The sequence below is a fragment of the Pseudophryne corroboree genome, chromosome 1, assembly GCF_028390025.1.
Source record: "Pseudophryne corroboree isolate aPseCor3 chromosome 1, aPseCor3.hap2, whole genome shotgun sequence".
Lineage (NCBI taxonomy): Eukaryota > Metazoa > Chordata > Amphibia > Anura > Myobatrachidae > Pseudophryne > Pseudophryne corroboree.
In genome coordinates this window covers 365,506,929-365,529,283 of record NC_086444.1, presented here as the reverse complement: position 1 = coordinate 365,529,283, position 22,355 = coordinate 365,506,929, and the positions used below count along the sequence as shown (strand labels likewise).

The 22,355-nt window shown below is 47.2% G+C and overlaps 1 protein-coding gene across 1 annotated transcript in view; it reads right to left on the bottom strand.

Annotated features, from left to right (window-relative positions):
• Nucleotides 1-22,355, bottom strand: part of LOC134884335 (solute carrier family 2, facilitated glucose transporter member 11-like) — a 61,312-nt gene that overhangs the window by 13,945 nt on the left and 25,012 nt on the right. Inside the window, exons 7-8 of the mRNA XM_063912982.1 lie at nt 20,182-20,369; nt 15,373-15,483 (exon numbers count right to left, since the gene is read on the bottom strand). Coding sequence (XP_063769052.1) covers nt 15,373-15,483; nt 20,182-20,369 — 299 coding nt within the window. The remainder of the gene's footprint in view (nt 1-15,372; nt 15,484-20,181; nt 20,370-22,355) is intronic.

Genomic DNA, 22,355 nt, shown 5'->3' with positions numbered 1-22,355 from the left:
ACCGTGTACATCCCCCTCCTCACAGATTATCAATTCGTCCCCACTGGAATCCACCATCTCAGCTCCCTGTGTACTTTGTGGAGGCAATTGCTGCTGGTCAATGTCTCCGCGGAGGAATTGATTATAATTCATTTTAATGAACATCATCTTCTCCACATTTTCTGGATGTAACCTCGTACGCCGATTGCTGACAAGGTGAGCGGCGGCACTAAACACTCTTTCGGAGTACACACTTGTGGGAGGGCAACTTAGGTAGAATAAAGCCAGTTTGTGCAAGGGCCTCCAAATTGCCTCTTTTTCCTGCCAGTATAAGTACGGACTGTGTGACGTGCCTACTTGGATGCGGTCACTCATATAATCCTCCACCATTCTATCAATGTTGAGAGAATCATATGCAGTGACAGTAGACGACATGTCCGTAATCGTTGTCAGGTCCTTCAGTCCGGACCAGATGTCAGCATCAGCAGTCGCTCCAGACTGCCCTGCATCACCGCCAGCGGGTGGGCTCGGAATTCTGAGCCTTTTCCTCGCACCCCCAGTTGCGGGAGAATGTGAAGGAGGAGATGTTGACAGGTCGCGTTCCGCTTGACTTGACAATTTTGTCACCAGCAGGTCTTTCAACCCCAGCAGACCTGTGTCTGCCGGAAAGAGAGATCCAAGGTAGGCTTTAAATCTAGGATCGAGCACGGTGGCCAAAATGTAGTGCTCTGATTTCAACAGATTGACCACCCGTGAATCCTTGTTAAGCGAATTAAGGGCTGCATCCACAAGTCCCACATGCCTAGCGGAATCGCTCCCTTTTAGCTCCTTCTTCAATGCCTCCAGCTTCTTCTGCAAAAGCCTGATGAGGGGAATGACCTGACTCAGGCTGGCAGTGTCTGAACTGACTTCACGTGTGGCAAGTTCAAAGGGCATCAGAACCTTGCACAACGTTGAAATCATTCTCCACTGCACTTGAGACAGGTGCATTCCATCTCCTATATCGTGCTCAATTGTATAGGCTTGAATGGCCTTTTGCTGCTCCTCCAACCTCTGAAGCATATAGAGGGTTGAATTCCACCTCGTTACCACTTCTTGCTTCAGATGATGGCAGGGCAGGTTCAGTAGTTTTTGGTGGTGCTCCAGTCTTCTGTACGTGGTGCCTGTATGCCGAAAGTGTCCCGCAATTTTTCTGGCCACCGACAGCATCTCTTGCACGCCCCTGTCGTTTTTTAAAAAATTCTGCACCACCAAATTCAAGGTATGTGCAAAACATGGGACGTGCTGGAATTTGCCCATATTTAATGCACACACAATATTGCTGGCGTTGTCCGATGCCACAAATCCACAGGAGAGTCCAATTGGGGTAAGCCATTCCGCGATGATCTTCCTCAGTTGCCGTAAGAGGTTTTCAGCTGTGTGCGTATTCTGGAAAGCGGTGATACAAAGCGTAGCCTGCCTAGGAAAGAGTTGGCGTTTGCGAGATGCTGCTACTGGTGCCGCCGCTGCTGTTCTTGCGGCAGGAGTCCATACATCTACCCAGTGGGCTGTCACAGTCATATAGTCCTGACCCTGCCCTGCTCCACTTGTCCACATGTCCGTGGTTAAGTGGACATTGGGTACAACTGCATTTTTTAGGAGACTGGTGAGTCTTTTTCTGACGTCCGTGTACATTCTCGGTATCGCCTGCCTAGAGAAGTGGAACCTAGATGGTATTTGGTAACGGGGGCACACTGCCTCAATAAATTGTCTAGTTCCCTGTGAACTAACGGCGGATACCGGACGCACGTCTAACACCAACATAGTTGTCAAGGACTCAGTTATCCGCTTTGCAGTAGGATGACTGCTGTGATATTTCATCTTCCTCGCAAAGGACTGTTGAACAGTCAATTGCTTACTGGAAGTAGTACAAGTGGGCTTACGACTTCCCCTCTGGGATGACCATCGACTCCCAGCGGCAACAACAGCAGCGCCAGCAGCAGTAGGCGTTACACGCAAGGATGCATCGGAGGAATCCCAGGCAGGAGAGGACTCGTCAGACTTGCCAGTGACATGGCCTGCAGGACTATTGGCATTCCTGGGGAAGGAGGAAATTGACACTGAGGGAGTTGGTGGGGTGGTTTGCGTGAGCTTGGTTACAAGAGGAAGGGATTTACTGGTCAGTGGACTGCTTCCGCTGTCACCCAAAGTTTTTGAACTTGTCACTGACTTATTATGAATGCGCTGCAGGTGACGTATAAGGGAGGATGTTCCGAGGTGGTTAACGTCCTTACCCCTACTTATTACAGCTTGACAAAGGGAACACACGGCTTGACACCTGTTGTCCGCATTTCTGGTGAAATACCTCCACACCGAAGAGCTGATTTTTTTGGTATTTTCACCTGGCATGTCAACGGCCATATTCCTCCCACGGACAGGACAACAGGTGTCTCCCCGGGTGCCTGACTTAAACAAACCACCTCACCATCAGAATCCTCCTGGTCAATTTCCTCCCCAGCGCCAGCAACACCCATATCCTCCTCATCCTGGTGTACTTCAACACTGACATCTTCAATCTGACTATCAGGAACTGGACTGCGGGTGCTCCTTCCAGCACTTGCAGGGGGCGTGCAAATGGTGGAAGGCGCATGCTCTTCACGTCCAGTGTTGGGAAGGTCAGGCATCGCAACCGACACAATTGGACTCTCCTTGTGGATTTGGGATTTCAAAGAACGCACAGTTCTTTGCGGTGCTTTTGCCAGCTTGAGTCTTTTCAGTTTTCTAGCGAGAGGCTGAGTGCTTCCATCCTCATGTGAAGCTGAACCACTAGCCATGAACATAGGCCAGGGCCTCAGCCGTTCCTTGCCACTCCGTGTGGTAAATGGCATATTGGCAAGTTTACGCTTCTCCTCCGACAATTTTATTTTAGGTTTTGGAGTCCTTTTTTTACTGATATTTGGTGTTTTGGTTTTGACATGCTCTGTACTATGCCATTGGGCATCGGCCTTGGCAGACGACGTTGCTGGCATTTCATCGTCTCGGCCATGACTAGTGGCAGCAGCTTCAGCACGAGGTGGAAGTGGATCTTGATCTTTCCCTAATTTTAGAACCTCAACATTTTTGTTCTCCATATTTTAATAGGCACAACTAAAAGGCACCTCAGGTAAACAATGGAGATGGATGGATTGGATACTAGTATACAATTATGGACGGGCTGCCGAGTGCCGACACAGAGGTAGCCACAGCTGTGAACTACCGCACTGTACTGTGTCTGCTGCTAATATAGACTGGTTGATAAAGAGATAGTATACTCGTAACTAGTATGTATGTATAAAGAAAGAAAAAAAACCACGGTTAGGTGGTATATACAATTATGGACGGGCTGCCGAGTGCCGACACAGAGGTAGCCACAGCCGTGAACTACCGCACTGTACTGTGTCTGCTGCTAATATATAGACTGGTTGATAAAGAGATAGTATACTCGTAACTAGTATGTATGTATAAAGAAAGAAAAAAAAACCACGGTTAGGTGGTATATACAATTATGGACGGGCTGCCGAGTGCCGTCACAGAGGTAGCCACAGCCGTGAACTACCGCACTGTACTGTGTCTGCTGCTAATATATAGACTGGTTGATAAAGAGATAGTATACTCGTAACTAGTATGTATGTATAAAGAAAGAAAAAAAAACCACGGTTAGGTGGTATATACAATTATGGACGGGCTGCCGAGTGCCGACACAGAGGTAGCCACAGCCGTGAACTACCGCACTGTACTGTGTCTGCTGCTAATATATAGACTGGTTGATAAAGAGATAGTATACTCGTAACTAGTATGTATGTATAAAGAAAGAAAAAAAACCACGGTTAGGTGGTATATACAATTATGGACGGGCTGCCGAGTGCCGACACAGAGGTAGCCACAGCCGTGAACTACCGCACTGTACTGTGTCTGCTGCTAATATATAGACTGGTTGATAAAGAGATAGTATACTCGTAACTAGTATGTATGTATAAAGAAAGAAAAAAAAACCACGGTTAGGTGGTATATACAATTATGGACGGGCTGCCGAGTGCCGACACAGAGGTAGCCACAGCCGTGAACTACCGCACTGTACTGTGTCTGCTGCTAATATATAGACTGGTTGATAAAGAGATAGTATACTCGTAACTAGTATGTATGTATAAAGAAAGAAAAAAAAACCACGGTTAGGTGGTATATACAATTATGGACGGGCTGCCGAGTGCCGACACAGAGGTAGCCACAGCCGTGAACTACCGCACTGTACTGTGTCTGCTGCTAATATATAGACTGGTTGATAAAGAGATAGTATACTCGTAACTAGTATGTATGTATAAAGAAAGAAAAAAAACCACGGTTAGGTGGTATATACAATTATGGACGGGCTGCCGAGTGCCGACACAGAGGTAGCCACAGCCGTGAACTACTGCACTGTACTGTGTCTGCTGCTAATATATAGACTGGTTGATAAAGAGATAGTATACTCGTAACTAGTATGTATGTATAAAGAAAGAAAAAAAACCACGGTTAGGTGGTATATACAATTATGGACGGGCTGCCGAGTGCCGACACAGAGGTAGCCACAGCCGTGAACTACCGCACTGTACTGTGTCTGCTGCTAATATATAGACTGGTTGATAAAGAGATAGTATACTCGTAACTAGTATGTATGTATAAAGAAAGAAAAAAAAACCACGGTTAGGTGGTATATACAATTATGGACGGGCTGCCGAGTGCCGACACAGAGGTAGCCACAGCCGTGAACTACCGCACTGTACTGTGTCTGCTGCTAATATATAGACTGGTTGATAAAGAGATAGTATACTCGTAACTAGTATGTATGTATAAAGAAAGAAAAAAAAAACCACGGTTAGGTGGTATATACAATTATGGACGGGCTGCCGAGTGCCGACACAGAGGTAGCCACAGCCGTGAACTACCGCACTGTACTGTGTCTGCTGCTAATATAGACTGGTTGATAAAGAGATAGTATACTCGTAACTAGTATGTATGTATAAAGAAAGAAAAAAAAACCACGGTTAGGTGGTATATACAATTATGGACGGGCTGCCGAGTGCCGACACAGAGGTAGCCACAGCCGTGAACTACCGCACTGTACTGTGTCTGCTGCTAATATATAGACTGGTTGATAAAGAGATAGTATACTCGTAACTAGTATGTATGTATAAAGAAAGAAAAAAAAACCACGGTTAGGTGGTATATACAATTATGGACGGGCTGCCGAGTGCCGACACAGAGGTAGCCACAGCCGTGAACTACCGCACTGTACTGTGTCTGCTGCTAATATATAGACTGGTTGATAAAGAGATAGTATACTCGTAACTAGTATGTATGTATAAAGAAAGAAAAAAAAACCACGGTTAGGTGGTATATACAATTATGGACGGGCTGCCGAGTGCCGACACAGAGGTAGCCACAGCCGTGAACTACCGCACTGTACTGTGTCTGCTGCTAATATAGACTGGTTTATAAAGAGATAGTATACTCGTAACTAGTATGTATGTATAAAGAAAGAAAAAAAAAACCACGGTTAGGTGGTATATACAATTATGGACGGGCTGCCGAGTGCCGACACAGAGGTAGCCACAGCCGTGAACTGCCGCACTGTACTGTGTCTGCTGCTAATATATAGACTGGTTGATAAAGAGATAGTATACTCGTAACTAGTATGTATGTATAAAGAAAGAAAAAAAAACCACGGTTAGGTGGTATATACAATTATGGACGGGCTGCCGAGTGCCGACACAGAGGTAGCCACAGCCGTGAACTACCGCACTGTACTGTGTCTGCTGCTAATATATAGACTGGTTGATAAAGAGATAGTATACTCGTAACTAGTATGTATGTATAAAGAAAGAAAAAAAAACCACGGTTAGGTCACTGGTATATACAATTATGGACGGGCTGCCGAGTGCCGACACAGAGGTAGCCACAGCCGTGAACTACCGCACTGTACTGTGTCTGCTGCTAATATAGACTGGTTGATAAAGAGATAGTATACTACTAATATTATATACTGGTGGTCAGGTCACTGGTCACTAGTCACACTGGCAGTGGCACTCCTGCAGCAAAAGTGTGCACTGTTTAATTTTAATATAATATTATGTACTCCTGGCTCCTGCTATAACCTATAACTGGCACTGCAGTAGTGCTCCCCAGTCTCCCCCACAATTATAAGCTGTGTGAGCTGAGCAGTCAGACAGATATATAATATATATAGATGATGCAGCACACTGGCCTGAGCCTGAGCAGTGCACACAGATATGGTATGTATGTGACTGAGTCACTGTGTGCTGTGTATCGCTTTTTTCAGGCAGAGAACGGATTATAAATAAAAGTGGTGGTCACTGGTCACTATCAGCAAAACTCTGCACTGTACACTACTGAGTACTCCTAATGCTCCCCAAAATTAGTAAATCAAGTGTCTAAACGGAGAGGACGCCAGCCACGTCCTCTCCCTATCAATCTCAATGCACGTGTGAAAATGGCGGCGACGCGCGGCTCCTTATATAGAATCCGAGTCTCGCGATAGAATCCGAGCCTCGCGAGAATCCGACAGCGTCATGATGACGTTCGGGCGCGCTCGGGTTAACCGAGCAAGGCGGGAAGATCCGAGTCGCTCGGACCCGTGAAAAAAAACATGAAGTTCTGGCGGGTTCGGATTCAGAGAAACCGAACCCGCTCATCTCTACTAGAAACAATGTGGACTCTGTGGGAGCCTACCTTTAAAGGGATCCAGCTACCATGAATCAAGCTCCCATTTAAGAAAACAAAACAAAAAAAAGGATTTTGTGGGATGAAACAACATTGCTTCAGTGCACAGACTTTGCTGCAGAATACAGAAATGTAAGTACCTGGAGGCTGAGGCAGAGTTGCATGCACAGTCAGACTGGCCACCTGGCACTTTTGGCACCTGACAGATTAGCCTGGTTATCCAAGGCCTGGACAAGCAGCTCCGTATCCATCCATGCACTCTGCCCAGCAGGCAGGCTTCTGCATGAAAGCCGCGGAACTGGCAGTGAGTGTGGGGACTGGAGGTGGGTATAACAGGTGGTGGGTCAAACAAGAGCTGGGAATGGCAGGCAGTGCTTGTGCAGTTTGGACCTGGGAATGGCAGTGAATATGGGGATTGAATCTGAGAATGGCAGACAGTGAATATGGGAGCTGAAGCTGGCAGTGACAGGCAGTGAATATGGGGACTGGTGATGGGAATGGCTGACAGTGAATATGGGGACTGGTGCTGGGAATGGCAGGCAGTGAATATGGGATCTGGAGCTGGGAATGGCAGGCAGTAAATGTGGGACTGGCACCGGGATGGCTGGCAGTGAATGTGGGACTGGAACTGGTATTGACAGGCAGTGAATGCATGGTTTGGCGCTGAAAATGGCAGGCAGTGAATGCTGAGTCTGGAGGTGGGACTGTCAGGCAGTGAATGTGGGGACTGGCGCTAGGAATGGCAGACAGTGAATGCATGGTCTGGGGCTGGGAATGGCAGGCAGTGAATGAGGGTACTGGGGCTGTTAATGGCATGCAGCAATCTTGTACATTGAGCCCATTGCAGATAGGCCCGTGTGCTTTAAATGCCAGGGCTGATATTTAGTCACAGAAATTCAGGGGAAGATGAGAAAATAAGCCTTTCCCCATACATTTTCATATAAAGCTATGAAAAGCTATCTTTTCGGCTATGAAAAGAAGGCCCAAACTACAGCAGTCAAATTTGAAAAAATTAAAAGCTTGATACCGTAAAGTTTGTCGACAATTTATGGTCTCAAAAATTTTGGTGACATTGATTTACAATATCTTATGCATTAATAGTTTCATATATATCATGAAAAATAAATGAACACTAAAACCATGCGTAAAGTGATGTTTTTGCTAAATGTGAGTGAAAATAGCCTTGATACAGCTGCCTCATACTATGATTATTACCTAGCACATAACAAGCTGTAGTCCACCTCATACACAGTGCGTTGCATGCAATATGACAGACATATACACGGCAGGTGATCACAGTAACCTGTTACATGTGGCAGTAGGGGATAGTCACAATGCCGACATTCAGGATCCCAATGGCCATGATACTGGCGCTGGAATCCTGACACCTACCAGAGTGCCGGAATACCGAGCGTCGGGATTATGAACGAAAGTATGCCCAGGAGGGTCAGGGTTAGGCTGCGGGGGGAGGGTTAGGTTTAAGCTTCGGGTAGGGAGGGTTAGGTTTAGACTGCAGAGAGTGAGGGTTAATGTTAGGCTGCAGGGACAAAGTGTTAGAGCAGGGTCGGACTCGCTAACAAGGGTACAGGGGAAATCCCCCATGGGGTTCCTCCACCCACTGCCGGATTAAGGGGGGGGGGCCCAGGGGGTCAGTAAGCCTGGGCCGCCCGTGTCATAGGGTCCCCCATTGGAGCTGCTGCACAGGGACGATATCATTTTTCTTCAAGCTCCGTCACCATTAGCAACACTCAGCAGTAGTGCGGCAGTTGTCTGCATCAGCGCAGAGAGCTGCTGTGGTGGAGGAGCCTGGAGAGAAGTAATATCGTCCCAGACACCTGCACCTTCCTGTACCTGTTTGCTCTCACTCCCCTACTCCTGCAGCGCCGATGACGAGTTGACACAGGCGCTGTGCATCTGAAAGTTGGTGTCGAGGAGAGGGAGGCTGGACTGATTGACTACGCTGGGAGCTGGAGGACTAAGTAGAACGCAGCCCGCTCCAATCAGCAGAGGTCTGTATCACTAATATATATTGTGGTGGGTGAGAAAATATAAAATATTTGAGGGGGGATATCATTAAACATAGAAGGGGTGAGGGAGGAGAGAAGATTATTAAATATACTGTATGAGTGGTGATGGGGAAAGATCATTGAAATATATAATGGGTGGGGGTGAGGGCAATGCCAGATTAAGGTCCACATGGGCCTGGAGCTGAAATTTAGGAAGGGCCTATTGTGTGCCTTGGCAGGAGGTGTGACAAGTGCTGCAGTGGTGTTACTAGTGATGTGGGGGTGTGACCAGTGTAGTGTGGGTGTGGTCTAAAAAGGGGCTGTGTCCTATTTCATGTAAGTGACACAGTCACTACTTACTGACAGACACTACTTACTGACACACACACACACACACACAACACAAAACTTAGTGACACAGACACCACTTACTGACAGACACTACTTACTAACACGCACACGCACACCACAAAACTTACTGACACAGACACCACTTACTGATAGATATTACTTACTGACACACGCACAACACAGATAAACTTACTGACACAGACACTACTTGCTTACACACACACACACACACACACACACACAACACAACACAATACATATACCACTTTCACATCACAATGCCGAGTCCCACCTGGGAATTGGAAACAGGTCCTTCTCGGGTGGGACCCGGCATTGGTCCATACACACTCCCATCCCGACCAGGCAATATGCCGGGTCAGGTTGCCATCCAGGGGCGGGGATGGAGCCGGCATCAGTAGTGGGTGTGGAGGCGGCGCTGGGAGATGATCATCTCCGCGCTGCCTCTCCCTATGCAGTGAACAGGTCCCGGGTCACATAGACCTGGGTAACTTGTTCACACGGCACATGACCCGGTATTTAACCTGGGAATAACCCTTCTTTATTCCCGGGTTGAATTACCGGGCCCAGCCCCCACGGTCCCCTTCACGCCAGGTGCCGGCACTTTTTCTCTACCAGTCTGTAAGCCCTGCAGCAAGAAGTAGCGAAAATGTGCATCGTGCGCCCTCAGATTGCAAGGGGGCAGGGCTTCAGACGGGCACAGGGGTGGAGCCTCGGATACAGGGAAGGCAGTTTCATCATTCCATGGTGGGCTGCCGGTAGTCAGGACACAGGCTAACCAGTTTGGGGTCGGGGTGAATGGGCAGCCAGAGGTGAGTGAGCTGCTGTATGTGGTGACAGGAAATAGTTTTTTCCTGTCAGCACTGGCTGCCTGTAGGGAACTCTGTGGGCCTATTTTCAATGGGGGGCTTGGAGCTGCAGCTCCATCTGCCCCATTGTTAATCCGGCAATGGGTGAGGGGGATCATCAAATATATAAGAAGCAGAGTTGATGAGTTGCTGGGAGGGGGGAAAGAGGGAAGGAGTGGGGACATTATCATTTACATATAATAGAATGGTATATTGATAAGTCCATATATAAATTGTAGCTAGGAATCCAGCAAGAGAAGAGAGCACTCACCATTTATAAAACAAAAGCAGTCTCTTTATTCAAGAATAGTTATCATAGTATAGTCGACGTTTCAACCCCGCAGGGTCATTGTCAAGAAACAATGAGCTAATAAGGATGTGAGTGTGACACCCTTCTGCTATATAATATATATATATATATATATATATATATATATATATTGTGGCAGGAGAGGTATTTTGCCACCTGTAAGCTACACACAGGGTCCTGGGGGTGGATGGGAAGTGTGGATGGACCGGGTTCCCATCCATTTGGCCCAGACCAGGTCTTATAGGCTTCTTAGCCCAAGAAGCTGCTTCATCAGCCAGCACCTGTGTGCTGGGTTTAAAGCAGAGTCTCTCCCATGAGTCAGGGCTCCTGAAGGCAGTTAGTGTTCAGGTGATAGGCCTGCTAGGGACAGTGGGATCCGGAGGGCTGGGCCACTAGTGTCAGGATGCCGGGACCTGAAAGGTTATTAAGGGTTATTAAGTAAGAGGGAGTGAGGCAGGTAGTATAAACTACCTCCCTGGTAGTTTATACAAAAAGACAGTGATCTTTGTTTTATGTATATCTTTGTTTTTGAGCTACCTGAATAAAAGGTATTTGTTGTTTTTGCACAAGCCTGGAGTCGGTCGTTGGTGGATTTTGTAGCAGAGCACATTCTAGCAAGACTCCTGTTACAAATGGCGCCCAACGTGGGGCCCTTCTGCTAGCCATATCACACGTGGCAGAGGACCCAACAGCCGCAAGGTAGCAGCACACATACCAGCAAACTCCAGACAAAGCTGAACTCATGGGCATCAGTACCAGACCAAGGGTGTTGTGACTCTGAGTAGTGGTTAAAACCAACCCCACAGGGTAAAAATAATTATATGTTTTGTTCAAATTGAATGTGTTTGTTTATGGTGCAAAGGTTTGCATTGGCAGCAAAGGGGTTAAACAGGGTGCATGGACTGTTTTGACTTTTCTGCTTTGCACCATTCATTGAAAGTAGCTGTGCTGATTTGCTCTAAGGGGTTGCAAGCAGCTGATAATTTGTGACTGAATTTCTTTTCCAAGATTATTTTTACCTGTGCCTACAAAATCTGGTAATGGGAGTTTGGTGTCCCTTTTAATTAGCTCATTAAGACCAATCAAGCAAAGTTGAAACCTTTTATAAATGTGGTTCTATTTAAATAGAGAAATTTTGTGGCACTATGTGTCCCAGCAATCCCTGAGTTCTAGTTTTAAGAGCCTGAAGGGAGAAGTCATTTATTTGCACTAACAGTGTAAGGTATTTGTGACCACTATGTACATGCTACCTTTCAGTGCTTTGCTAAAAGCTTAATCTGCTAAAAAAATAAAAAAGGAATTTTTCTTTTTCCTTTCACTTACAGTTTTCAAAAGTAACAGGGTGAATAAAGATTTTCAGATATACAGCCTATTCTGAAGTGTCTCTTCAAATGGGTAACAAAAAGAGAATTCATGCTAAAAAACCAAAAGGGGTGACAGCTCTAACACCTCACATCAGGAACTTATGTGACCCTATTAAAGCCCCACAGTTGGAGAGTGAAGTGGAGAGATTATTGGGGAGTAATCCAGATCTTGGGGAAGATTTTAGCATGGAACCTTTTTTTGTTGTCACATGATAAGTGACCTTGAAAGCAATGTCCAATTAAAGGACCAGGAGCTAGAAGAGCATAAGGAAAAATGTGATTTCCTTCAAGAGCAGGTGAACACCTTAACGCAAAAGCTGGAGGAGAAGGAATCTCTTTTGTCTGACTCTCTGACCAAATTGGGAAGGAGTAGAGAAGAGATTGCCAAACTCTCAGGCCAGGTGTCAGAGTTGCAGAAAACCTTGGCAAAGGCTAAACCCAGATCTGAAATCTTTGTAGTACATAGCCAAAGACTATTAGAGGAAATCTCCTGTGACCAGACACGATATGGAAGTCTGGTGTTGGCCAATAAGGCTCTGTCTCAAGACTTGGCGGAGCTTCAGGGGGAGGTTTCTCAGCTAAACCTATTGGCTATGCCTAGTTTCAGTTCAGACACAGGTGTAGCTACACCAATTGCTGAAGACGTTATGCTGAAGGTTGGATCAGAGACATTATCAGCCGAAATAGAGATGCCATCTTCGGGGGAATTGATGCCAACGGTGGTGCAGGCTGTGGAAGAGTGTTACCATACTGTATTGGAACCCGGATATACTGGTTTCCCTGTTCCAGCCAGAAGGAACAGGAAAGTTGAGCCAGAGCTGCCAGTGCCTAAGGCCCAGAAGGCTCCCTGCTCTGCCACTAGTAAGGCCATCTGCCTGGAAAGTGAAAATGATGGCCCTTCCTCACAGGTAGAGCATTTACAGGCACTTATGTCCATTCAGTTGGTATTGCCATTCCAGAGCATGGAGGAAGCTGCAGCCATTATTGCGCAGCGCACAGAAAATCCACAGGAGTTTTTCAAGCAGCAAGAGAGAGCCACATCAGATGGCAGTGTTTTGTTGTTAACCCCTAGGACGGCAGTGAGAAGTTCCTCCGAAGCAGGACCACCTCATTCTCCGGAAAAAGAACATCATAGTAGCTTGGGTGAAGAGTGGAACAAAGCACTGAGTTCAGTAGAACCTGTTCAAGATGGAGCAGGGCAGCCACAGGGACTCACAGAAGATGTGTTTATGGAGACATGAGATGAGGATGTGGGATGCCCGACTGCTCCTCAGTTGACAGGGAGTGAGGAGGAAGCGGTAATGGAGCTGGGAGAGGTTTACTTGATGTCAAGTGATCATCCACCTCCAAAACAAGAATCCTCTAATCTGCTGGATCTGTGGCAGAATGATGAACCCCAGGAATCTACCTGGACAGATGGCAATTTGATGACTACTCAAGAGCCCATCCTAGAGCAGGAAGTCTCATCTGAGCTGGAGATTGCTTCTGTTGAGGTCTTGGAAACCCAGGATCTGGACATCCAGTGCACATTTGAGACTTTCTCTGACAAATCACAGACAAAGACCGTACCTTTGGAGGTGTCTCGCCCACGTGAGGTAGTCATGGCTAAGATAGTGGCAATAGAGTAGTCTACTTCCGAAGTCATTCGGGAACCTGCTTCTGAAGGAGTTCCACCCGTGTATGTGGAGGATAAAGTGCAAGATTTCGATCTTGGGGTTGATGCACCCCAGCATGATCCACCACGAGAGGCTCAAGATCCAATTGCTGAACTGAGGCAGTTCATAAAGGACACACTATGTAAGAAGCAAGAACCTGTCTCAGAGCAATCGGTGCAGAGTCCCATTTCTGAGGTTGCTTTACCCAGGGAGAGTTCTTTATATGAGACACGAGAGCTGGAAAACTTGAGGGGAGAGTTCCAAAAGCTGACCCTAAGTAACAGCCAGCTAAAAGAAACAGTGAAGGAGATTCCTAAACTACGGAGTCGAATAAGAGACTTAAAATGGGTTATGCGCCGGTCACAGAGCAGCAGGAGACAGTAGCTAGGGTCAAAGATGGGAAATCGGAGGACGAAGTAGTCATGTTAATGAAGGAAATGTTACCAAAGCTGGAAAGACTGAAGGAAGCACTAAAAGTTCAACAAATGAAAGGACTTTCTGAGACTCGGGACCAGTGCCTCACTCTGAGGGAAAGGGTGGGGGCAAAGTTGGACCATGACCTCAGAACAATTAAAGTCAGGGCAGAGACTAGGTGTTACCGGTGCCAAGAGCTTGGCCATAAAAGGTGGAATTGTCCATATAGGCCAAGACCAGTGAGGGCCGTGGTGACTATTAGGCCCAGAGTGAACTTAAAAACCTTTCCCAGTCCAGAGTTGGTTAAGGTTAGGTGTCACAAACACCCAGACAAGAAGGAAGTGACTTCCTCAGTAGCCAGTAAATCCGAGCCCGATAAGGGAAACATCCCTAAAGGTGGAAAGGTGAAGAGAAGGGGAAGTTTAGTGGGCAACAGGAAGTAGTAGTACATCCCACCCATACATAAGTATTTACACATCGTTCTCATTATACACTGAATAGTGTATGTAATGTAATATTATTAGTAATAATAATAATAATAATAATAATTAACACCATAGATGGTATTTAGCAGTGATTCCCAAATTCGGTCCTCAGGGGTGCATGTTTTCCAGATTTTCTAGCTGGTGCACATGTGCATTCATTACGGGTCGACATTTAAAAAGATCCACATATGGTGCTAAATATTTCAGTTGTTATACTGAGGAGCTCTTTAAAATTCCGGACAACTGAAATTTGCCTGTGGGCACTAAAGACATTTTGCGGCACCTAATAAATAACAATGATAATACATGTTGAGTATCCCATATCCAAATATTCCGAAATACGGAATTTTTGGAGCAGGACTGAGATAGTGAAAACTTTGTTTTATGATGGCTCATTGTACACAACTTTGTTGAACAAACAAATACACAAAGTTATTAAAAATATTGTAAATGCTCCTGGCTCGTCAGAGGTCTTTCTTTCTTTTTTCCGTCTTTCCTTCCTTCCCTACATCTTCCCACCCGCCACCCTTACTTATTTTGACTAGATCTCCTACTACGATTTGATGATTATACTTAATGGATTCACACTTTTCTGATGTTTCCTCTCTTGGTCACTCATGTATTTTTATGGTTATAACACTCCATATGTCGAGTTTTTTTTTTTTCTTTACTGGAAAATATGTGCTTTTTCAAGTATTTACTCTATACGGTCTCCCTGACCACATTTATTGTACTTTTATTTCCTGTGTTACCGAGTGCTGTTAACTATGTTCATCTCTCCTAATAAAATTTTACGATTTAAAAAAAAAAAATATTGTAAATGACCTTCAGGCTGTGTGTATAAGGTATATATGAAACATAAATGAATTGTGTGAATGTACACACACTTTGTTTATTGCACAAAGTTATTAAAAATATTGGCTAAAATGACCTTCAGTCTGTGTGTATAAGGTGTATATGAAACATAAATGCATTATTTGCTTAAACTTGGGTCCCATCGCCATGATATCTCATTTAGGTATACAATTATTCCAAAATACGGAATAATCCGATATCCAAAATACTACTGGTCCCAAGCATTTTGGATATGGGATACTCAACCTGTAATAATAATGCCTAGAGAGCAGTACATACAGCTGTATATACATGTAGCAAAGACAGGCTGATGGAATGGCAATTCTTAATTGTATTTCAGTGATAAACTTACACATATCATGGAGGAAACAAATTCAAAACCCCCAACTCCCAACGAAACATACGCAATCCTATCCTCAGGGAAGCCGGCAGCGTGAAACACGTCATACGAGTAGAAGTAAATCTGTTGGGTCATGGAGAGAGACACAGAGTCATTTAGTATTACAGTACACCAAGGATCAGCCACAAGTACTGTATATGAATAATTAACAGAGAGCAGTGCATAGCATTTACTGAGGGATTACTTAAATTGCAGAAAGGTGCGATAAATACAGAGCAACCAATAAGCACATATCTACATTTTTGTGTTTTGAAATAAGCCTTATTGTGTTCTTGTAATCTATTTGTATCTACTTTCTGTAAATTATATTTGTGTGTGACTACAAATCAGGTACGTGCGGTGGGGTAAATGGCTGAGGAGGCACTGACTAGCACCAGAGCCAGATTTTCACACAATATGAGCCCAAGGGTGCATGTGGGCATTATACACAGGTGCAGCAGTACATACTGCTGGAAATTTGGTGTGTGTTGATCGTCAGAGATGTGAGGAAAAGATAAGCAGGGGAGGCACTGCCACAGATGTCATAGGCTTTTTACTCCAGAGTTGTGACTATAAAAATGATTAGAATAATACAAAGAAGATATTTAGAATATATTCTTTATATTTTTCATATATATAGTAAAAACTCTGGCATATACTGGAGTATGACAGGAAAGGCTCTGCCTCACTTCACAGCATGCAACGCTACAAATAATGATGGTAGGATAGCATGTAGCACAGTGGTTAGCATTTGTAATTCATAGTACTGGAGATAAGTGTTCAATTTATATGATAACAATCATGCCCTGCTTATTCATTCTAGGTCCATCATTTATACATCACTTCAGTAGCGGATTTACTGCTAGGAAACACAGGCGTCCACTCAGGGCCCCGCCGACAAGGTTTGAATACAGAGACACCTTCAGGGAAGGATTGCTGGGAGGGCCGGAAGGAGAGTTGGGCCCGCTTTTGGCTGACACTGTCTCACTGGATGAGCAGGGACCCACTCCTTCAGAATCCTCCAGGCCCTGCCTTCCCCCTGCATCCAGTCACACACTAATGGGCCCTACACACTGGCAGATTCGCCGCAGTGCTGACTGACGGCGGATACGAGCGACCCGGCAGCGGGGGGAGGAGACGGGGGGAGTGAAGTTTCTTCACTCCCCCCATCACCCGGCTCCATAGCAATGCATGCTAATATGGACAATCTTGTCCGTATTGGCCTGCGACGGGGCACCAACGATTAACGAGTGCGGGCCGCACATCGTTAATCATTGGTGCCTACACGCTGCACGATATGAACGAGTTCTCGTTAATTAATAAACGAGAACGTTCATATATTGGAAGGTAGACTGCGCTAGGATCAGGTCTGAATTACCCCCTATGTGTCTGTGTGGGGAAAGACAGTCTACCTTCCAAGTATGTTTCTAGAAGTAAGGGACAGTTTACAGTCAGAATATGTGTGTTGGGGAGGGGAAGTCTGCTATTCTAGAGTGAGTGTGTGTGTGTGTGTGTGTGTGTGTGTGTGTGTGTGTGTGTGTGTGTGTGTGTGTGTTGGGGGGGGGAGGCAGTCTGAAGTACAAGTGTGGGGGAGGGGCAGTGTGCAATCCAAGTGTGTTGTGTATGGGGGAGCAGTCTGCAGTGTATGTACTCTGCTGTCCTAGTTTGTAATATGTGTGTTGGGGGAGGTGCAGTATGCATACCCTTCAACTGTACCTTTTTAGCAGGTACAGTACCTTTTTTTTAATGGTCTGTACCGATTTTTGGGGGTCATTCCGAGTTGTTCGCTCGTTATTTTTTTTCCGCTATGGAGCGATTAGTCGCAAACTGCGCATGCGCAATGTTCGCAGTGCGCCTGCGCCAAGTAAATTAGCACAAAAGTTTAGTATTTTACTCACGGCGTAACAAAGTTTTTTCATCGTTCTGGTGATCGGAGTGTGATTGACAGGAAGTGGGTGTTTCTGGGCGGAAACTGGCCGTTTTCTGGGAGTGTGCGGAAAAACGCTGCCGTTTCTGGAAAAAACGCGGGAGTGTCTGAAGAAACGGGGGAGTGTCTGGCCAAAAGCTGGGTGTGTTGTGACGTCAAACCAGGAACGAAACTGACTGAACTGATCGCAGTGTAGGAGTAAGTCTCGAGCTACTCAGAAACTGCTAAGAAATTTCTATTCGCAATTCTGCTAATCTTTCGTTCGCAATTCTGCTATGCTAAGATACACTCCCAGAGGGCAGCGGCATAGCGTGTGCAATGCTGCTAAAAACAGCTAGCGAGCGAACAACTCGGAATGAGGGCCTTTGGCTCTCCAAATTCCCATTGAAAGTATAGGAAAAGGGGCATGGCCACGCCCACTTTATAATAGCAAGCGCACCGTACGGCCGTAGGGTAACATGCACTTTTCAGTAAAGAGGGGTGCGAATCGGTCGTGTAAAGGGTACAAGTTGGGCTGCTGTTGCAGACATTTAAAAGACGCTACAATAGCAGTTGACCCACAATTTAATTCCTTTCTAAAACACATATGTGGAACCTACCCCCCACCCCCCTTTTACAAATTCTGCCATTGCCCCTGGCCCCCTTTCTCTTTTTCACATCTTTTCTCATGGTACACATACTCCATGTGCCTCTGAGACTGACACAAAGTGATTCCTGACTTCAATAGACACTTAAATCAATAAGTAACACTCCTACTTCAGAGTGCCCAGAAAATCCCCAAGGTAGTGTCATTGTTTGTCAATTTAAAATAAAAAGTTAATTGTACACAATTTTTTTTTTTTTTTGCATCTTCTCTGTCTCTGTCCCCTCTCTCTCTTCTCTGTCCCCTCTCTCTGCTTCTCTCTCTCTCTCCTCTCTGTCCACTATCTCTCTCTCTCTCCTCTCTCTGCTTCTTTCCTCTATGCCCCCCTACCTCCTCTCTCTGCTCCCCCTCTCCCTCTTCTCTGTCCCCTCTCTCCTCTCTGTCCACTCTCTCTTTCCTCTCTCTACTTCTTTCCTCTTACTGCTTCTCTCCTCTATGCCCCCCAACTCCTCTCTGTTTCTCTGTCTCCTCTCTGCTTTCTCTTTATGCTTCTCTCTCCTATCTGCCCCCTCTCTCTGCTTCCCTCTCCTCTCTGCCTCCCTATACTCTCTTCTCTCTGCCCCTCTCTCCCACTGCTTATCTCCTTTCTGCCTCTCTTTCTCTCTCTTATCTGCCCCCTCTCTCTCCTCTCTGTCCAGTCTCTCTCTCTCTCTGTGTCTCTCCTCTATGCCCCTTTCTCTCCTCTCTGCTCCCCCTCTCTCTCTTCTCTGTCCCGTCTCTGCTTCTCTCTCTCCTCTCTGTCCACTCTCTCTCTCTCTCCTTTCTCTGCTTATTTCCTCTTTCTGCTTCTCTCCTCTATGCCCCCCAGCTCCTCTCTGTTTCTTAGTCTCCTTTATGCTTTCTCTTTATGTTTCTCTCTCCTATCTGCCCCCTCTCTCTGCTTCCCTCTCCTCTCTGCCTCCCTATACTCTCTTCTACTCTCTCCCTCTGCTTATCTCCTTTTTGACTCTCTTTCTCTCTCCTCTCTCCCTCTGCTTCGCTCTCGCCTATCTGCCAAGTCTCTCTCCTCTCTGTCCACTCTTTCTCTGCTTCTCTCATCTATGCCCCCTCTCTCCTCTCTCTGCCTCCTTTCTGCTCTCCCTCTTCTCTGTCCCCTCTCTCTGCTTCTCTCTCCTATCTGACCCCTTCCTCTCCTCTCTCTGCCTCTCTAAAGGCCCATACACACTTGCCGATAAAATGAGCAACGTTGCTCATTTTCCCCCTTCCTGAGCGATGTTGCTTATTTTGTCAGCCAGTGTGTATGCCGCCAGCGACAATTGATGCACGGCCCGCTGGTCAGCAACGATCGTCGCTGTCGGCAGTGCATGCAAGCTCGATCTGGACTGTCATCCAGGAGCTGCATGCATGGCCGGCGGCTGTGTGAGCGATTTGATCGGTCATATTGCTCAGTGTGTATAGACGTCCGCCGACCGCCCTGCCCGGCAGGGGAAACAATAGACGAGGTAGCTCATCTAGTGTGTATGGTCCTTTACTCTCTCTCTCTTCTTATAAGTCTTCCGCCAGCTCCCATCTCACTTTTTGCACATGTCCATGGTCTCTATCTCTCCTATGTTGATGGCCCCCTTTGACGCCCTTATCTCTCTGAAACTGCAACACAAACCTCTCACAGTGGGGGGGGGGGGGGGGGGGTGTTCATCCATCCCTGCTGGTGCTGTTGATCGGGGATGATTCTGCTTGTCTCCAGCCTCCGCTACCAGCATCAGGGCGGCTACTAGAAGAGCTGCTGCTGTTGCAGAGGCTGTAGATGAGCAGAATCTGCCCCCACTCCTGCTGCAGCCATCTTATGTACTTGCGAGAGAAGGTGGCACACACAGCAGGTGCAGCCAGGGACAGTGATGACAGGATACAGTGCTATGGATTGTATGAGGAAGGGGAGCCCCAGATCAGTGTCTGGCTTAGGGCCCCATGAGGTCTAAATCCGCCTCTGCGTCACTTATACCAGGGACACATACAAATAAAAAATGTTGGTGGACAACTAAACTGACATGCCTTAAGCCAAACGCGAGCTGATTCTGTCACTCTGCAAGAGCATCGGCTGACAGGATTGCTGCCCAATATGAACACAGACGTAGGTGGCCAAATGGGATGAGATCTGGGATGAGATTTTTGTGTTGGCTAGCTAATTCATTTCTGCCATGAATAGGGAACATTAATGTGGTTAAATTAGCCAACACCCTAATCCTGCAACTACTAAATTATAATACCACTTAACTGCACTGGCACCACTAAGTTGCATGCTAAGGATCATGCCAATCATGACGTAGAGTTGCCAGCGATTGGACTGGTCCCGCATCAGCTCCAAGACACTTATGCTTCTACCCTTCTTTCTTGCACTTTGTTCTTTCATTATTTCATCAATTGCGGCATGGTGATCTCTGTCTCCCCACAACTGCTTCATAGCTAGAAAACAAGAAATAAGAAATGAGTAACAATGGGAACCGATGTGTTGTGTCATCAGGTGCATAAACTTTTCACATAATTGTTTCTCAAATAGTGTGCATATGTTCATTTACTCAGGGCCGGCTCCAGGCCTACTAGCACCCTGAGCGAGAAAATGTAAAAGCGCCCCCCCCCCCCCCCCCCCATGTGCGCGCCGAAGGCGTGCGCGCTCCCGGAAAAGTGGGTGTGGCCTCTGGAAAGTGGGCGTGGCCTCATAACTTCATATCATCAAACTATAAACATATTTTCACACAATTAGCAGCCTTACACATAGCCACAGTAGTGTTCCTTACACACAATGTCTCCAGTATAGTGCCAGCTACACATGACATGCCCCGCAGCAGTGCCAGCTACACATGACATGCCCCGCAGCAGTGCCAGCTACACATGACATGCCCCGCAGCAGTGCCAGCTACACATGACATGCCCCGCAGCAGTGCCAGCTACACATGATAGTGTTCACTTTTTAGGGCATGGTGCTGATCACAGGGAGGGCACATTTTTAAGTTAGGAGGGCAAAATGATGTACATACTGCTTGTTGTTCCCATACCTATATGTCAAAGAATGGACAGTGCGCGCCGAAGGCGCGCAGCAAAAATTAAGGGGAGTTACTTCGTGGGGAAGGTACGTGGCCACATAATAGTGGCAATTTGCATTACACCACACAGTAGTGCAGCTAATACACACTGCACCAGGTAGAACCTCCTATACACTTTGCACCAGGCACAGCACTGAGACACATTGCCTAGCCACAGACGCCTAGCGGGAACACTACATGACACGCCCCCCAGCAGTGCCAGCTACACGCGACATGCCCCCCAGCAGTGCCAGCTACACGCGACAAGCCCCCCAGCAGTGCCAGCTACACGCGACAAGCCCCCCAGCAGTGCCAGCTACACGCGACAAGCCCCCCAGCAGTGCCAGCTACACGCGACAAGCCCCCCAGCAGTGCCAGCTACACGCGACAAGCCCCCCAGCAGTGCCAGCTACACGCGACATGCTCCCCAGCAGTGCCAGCTACACGCGACATGCCCCCCAGCAGTGCCAGCTACACGCGACATGCCCCCCAGCAGTGCCAGCTACACGCGACATGCCCCCCAGCAGTGCCAGCTACACGCGACATGCCCCCCAGCAGTGCCAGCTACACGCGACATGCCCCCCAGCAGTGCCAGCTACACGCGACATGCCCCCCAGCAGTGCCAGCTACACGCGACATGCCCCCCAGCAGTGCCAGCTACACGCGACAAGCCCCCCAGCAGTGCCAGCTACACGCGACATGCTCCCCAGCAGTGCCAGCTACACGCGACATGCTCCCCAGCAGTGCCAGCTACACGCGACATGCCCCCCCCCCCCCCAGCAGTGCCAGCTACATAAATGGCCACAGAGTGCCAGATACATAAGTGCCCCCACAGTGCCAGATATAAAAATGCCCACACAGTGCCAGATATGTCCCCACAGTGCCATATATAAAATTGCCCCCACAGTGCCAGATATGCCCCCACAGGGCCAGATACATAAATGCCCCCAGTGTCAGATACATAAATGCCCACACATTGCCAGATGCATAAATGCCCCCAGTGCCAGATGCATTATTGCCCCCCACAGTGTCAGATACATTAATGCCCCCAGTGCCAGATATACCCCCACAGTGCCAGATATGCCCCAGTGCCAGATATGCCCCCACAGTGCCAGATATGCCCCCACAGTGCCAGATAAATAAATGCCCCCCACAGTGCCAGATAAATAAGTGCCCCCACAGTGCAGATATACCCCCACAGTGCCAGATACAGAAATGCCCCCACAGTGCCAGATACATACATGCCCCCACAGTGCAGATACATAAATGCCCCCACAGCACAGATATGCCCCCACAGTGCCAGAAATGCCCCCACAGTGCCAGATACATTAATGCCCCCTCACAGTGCACAGATAAATGCCCCCCCCCC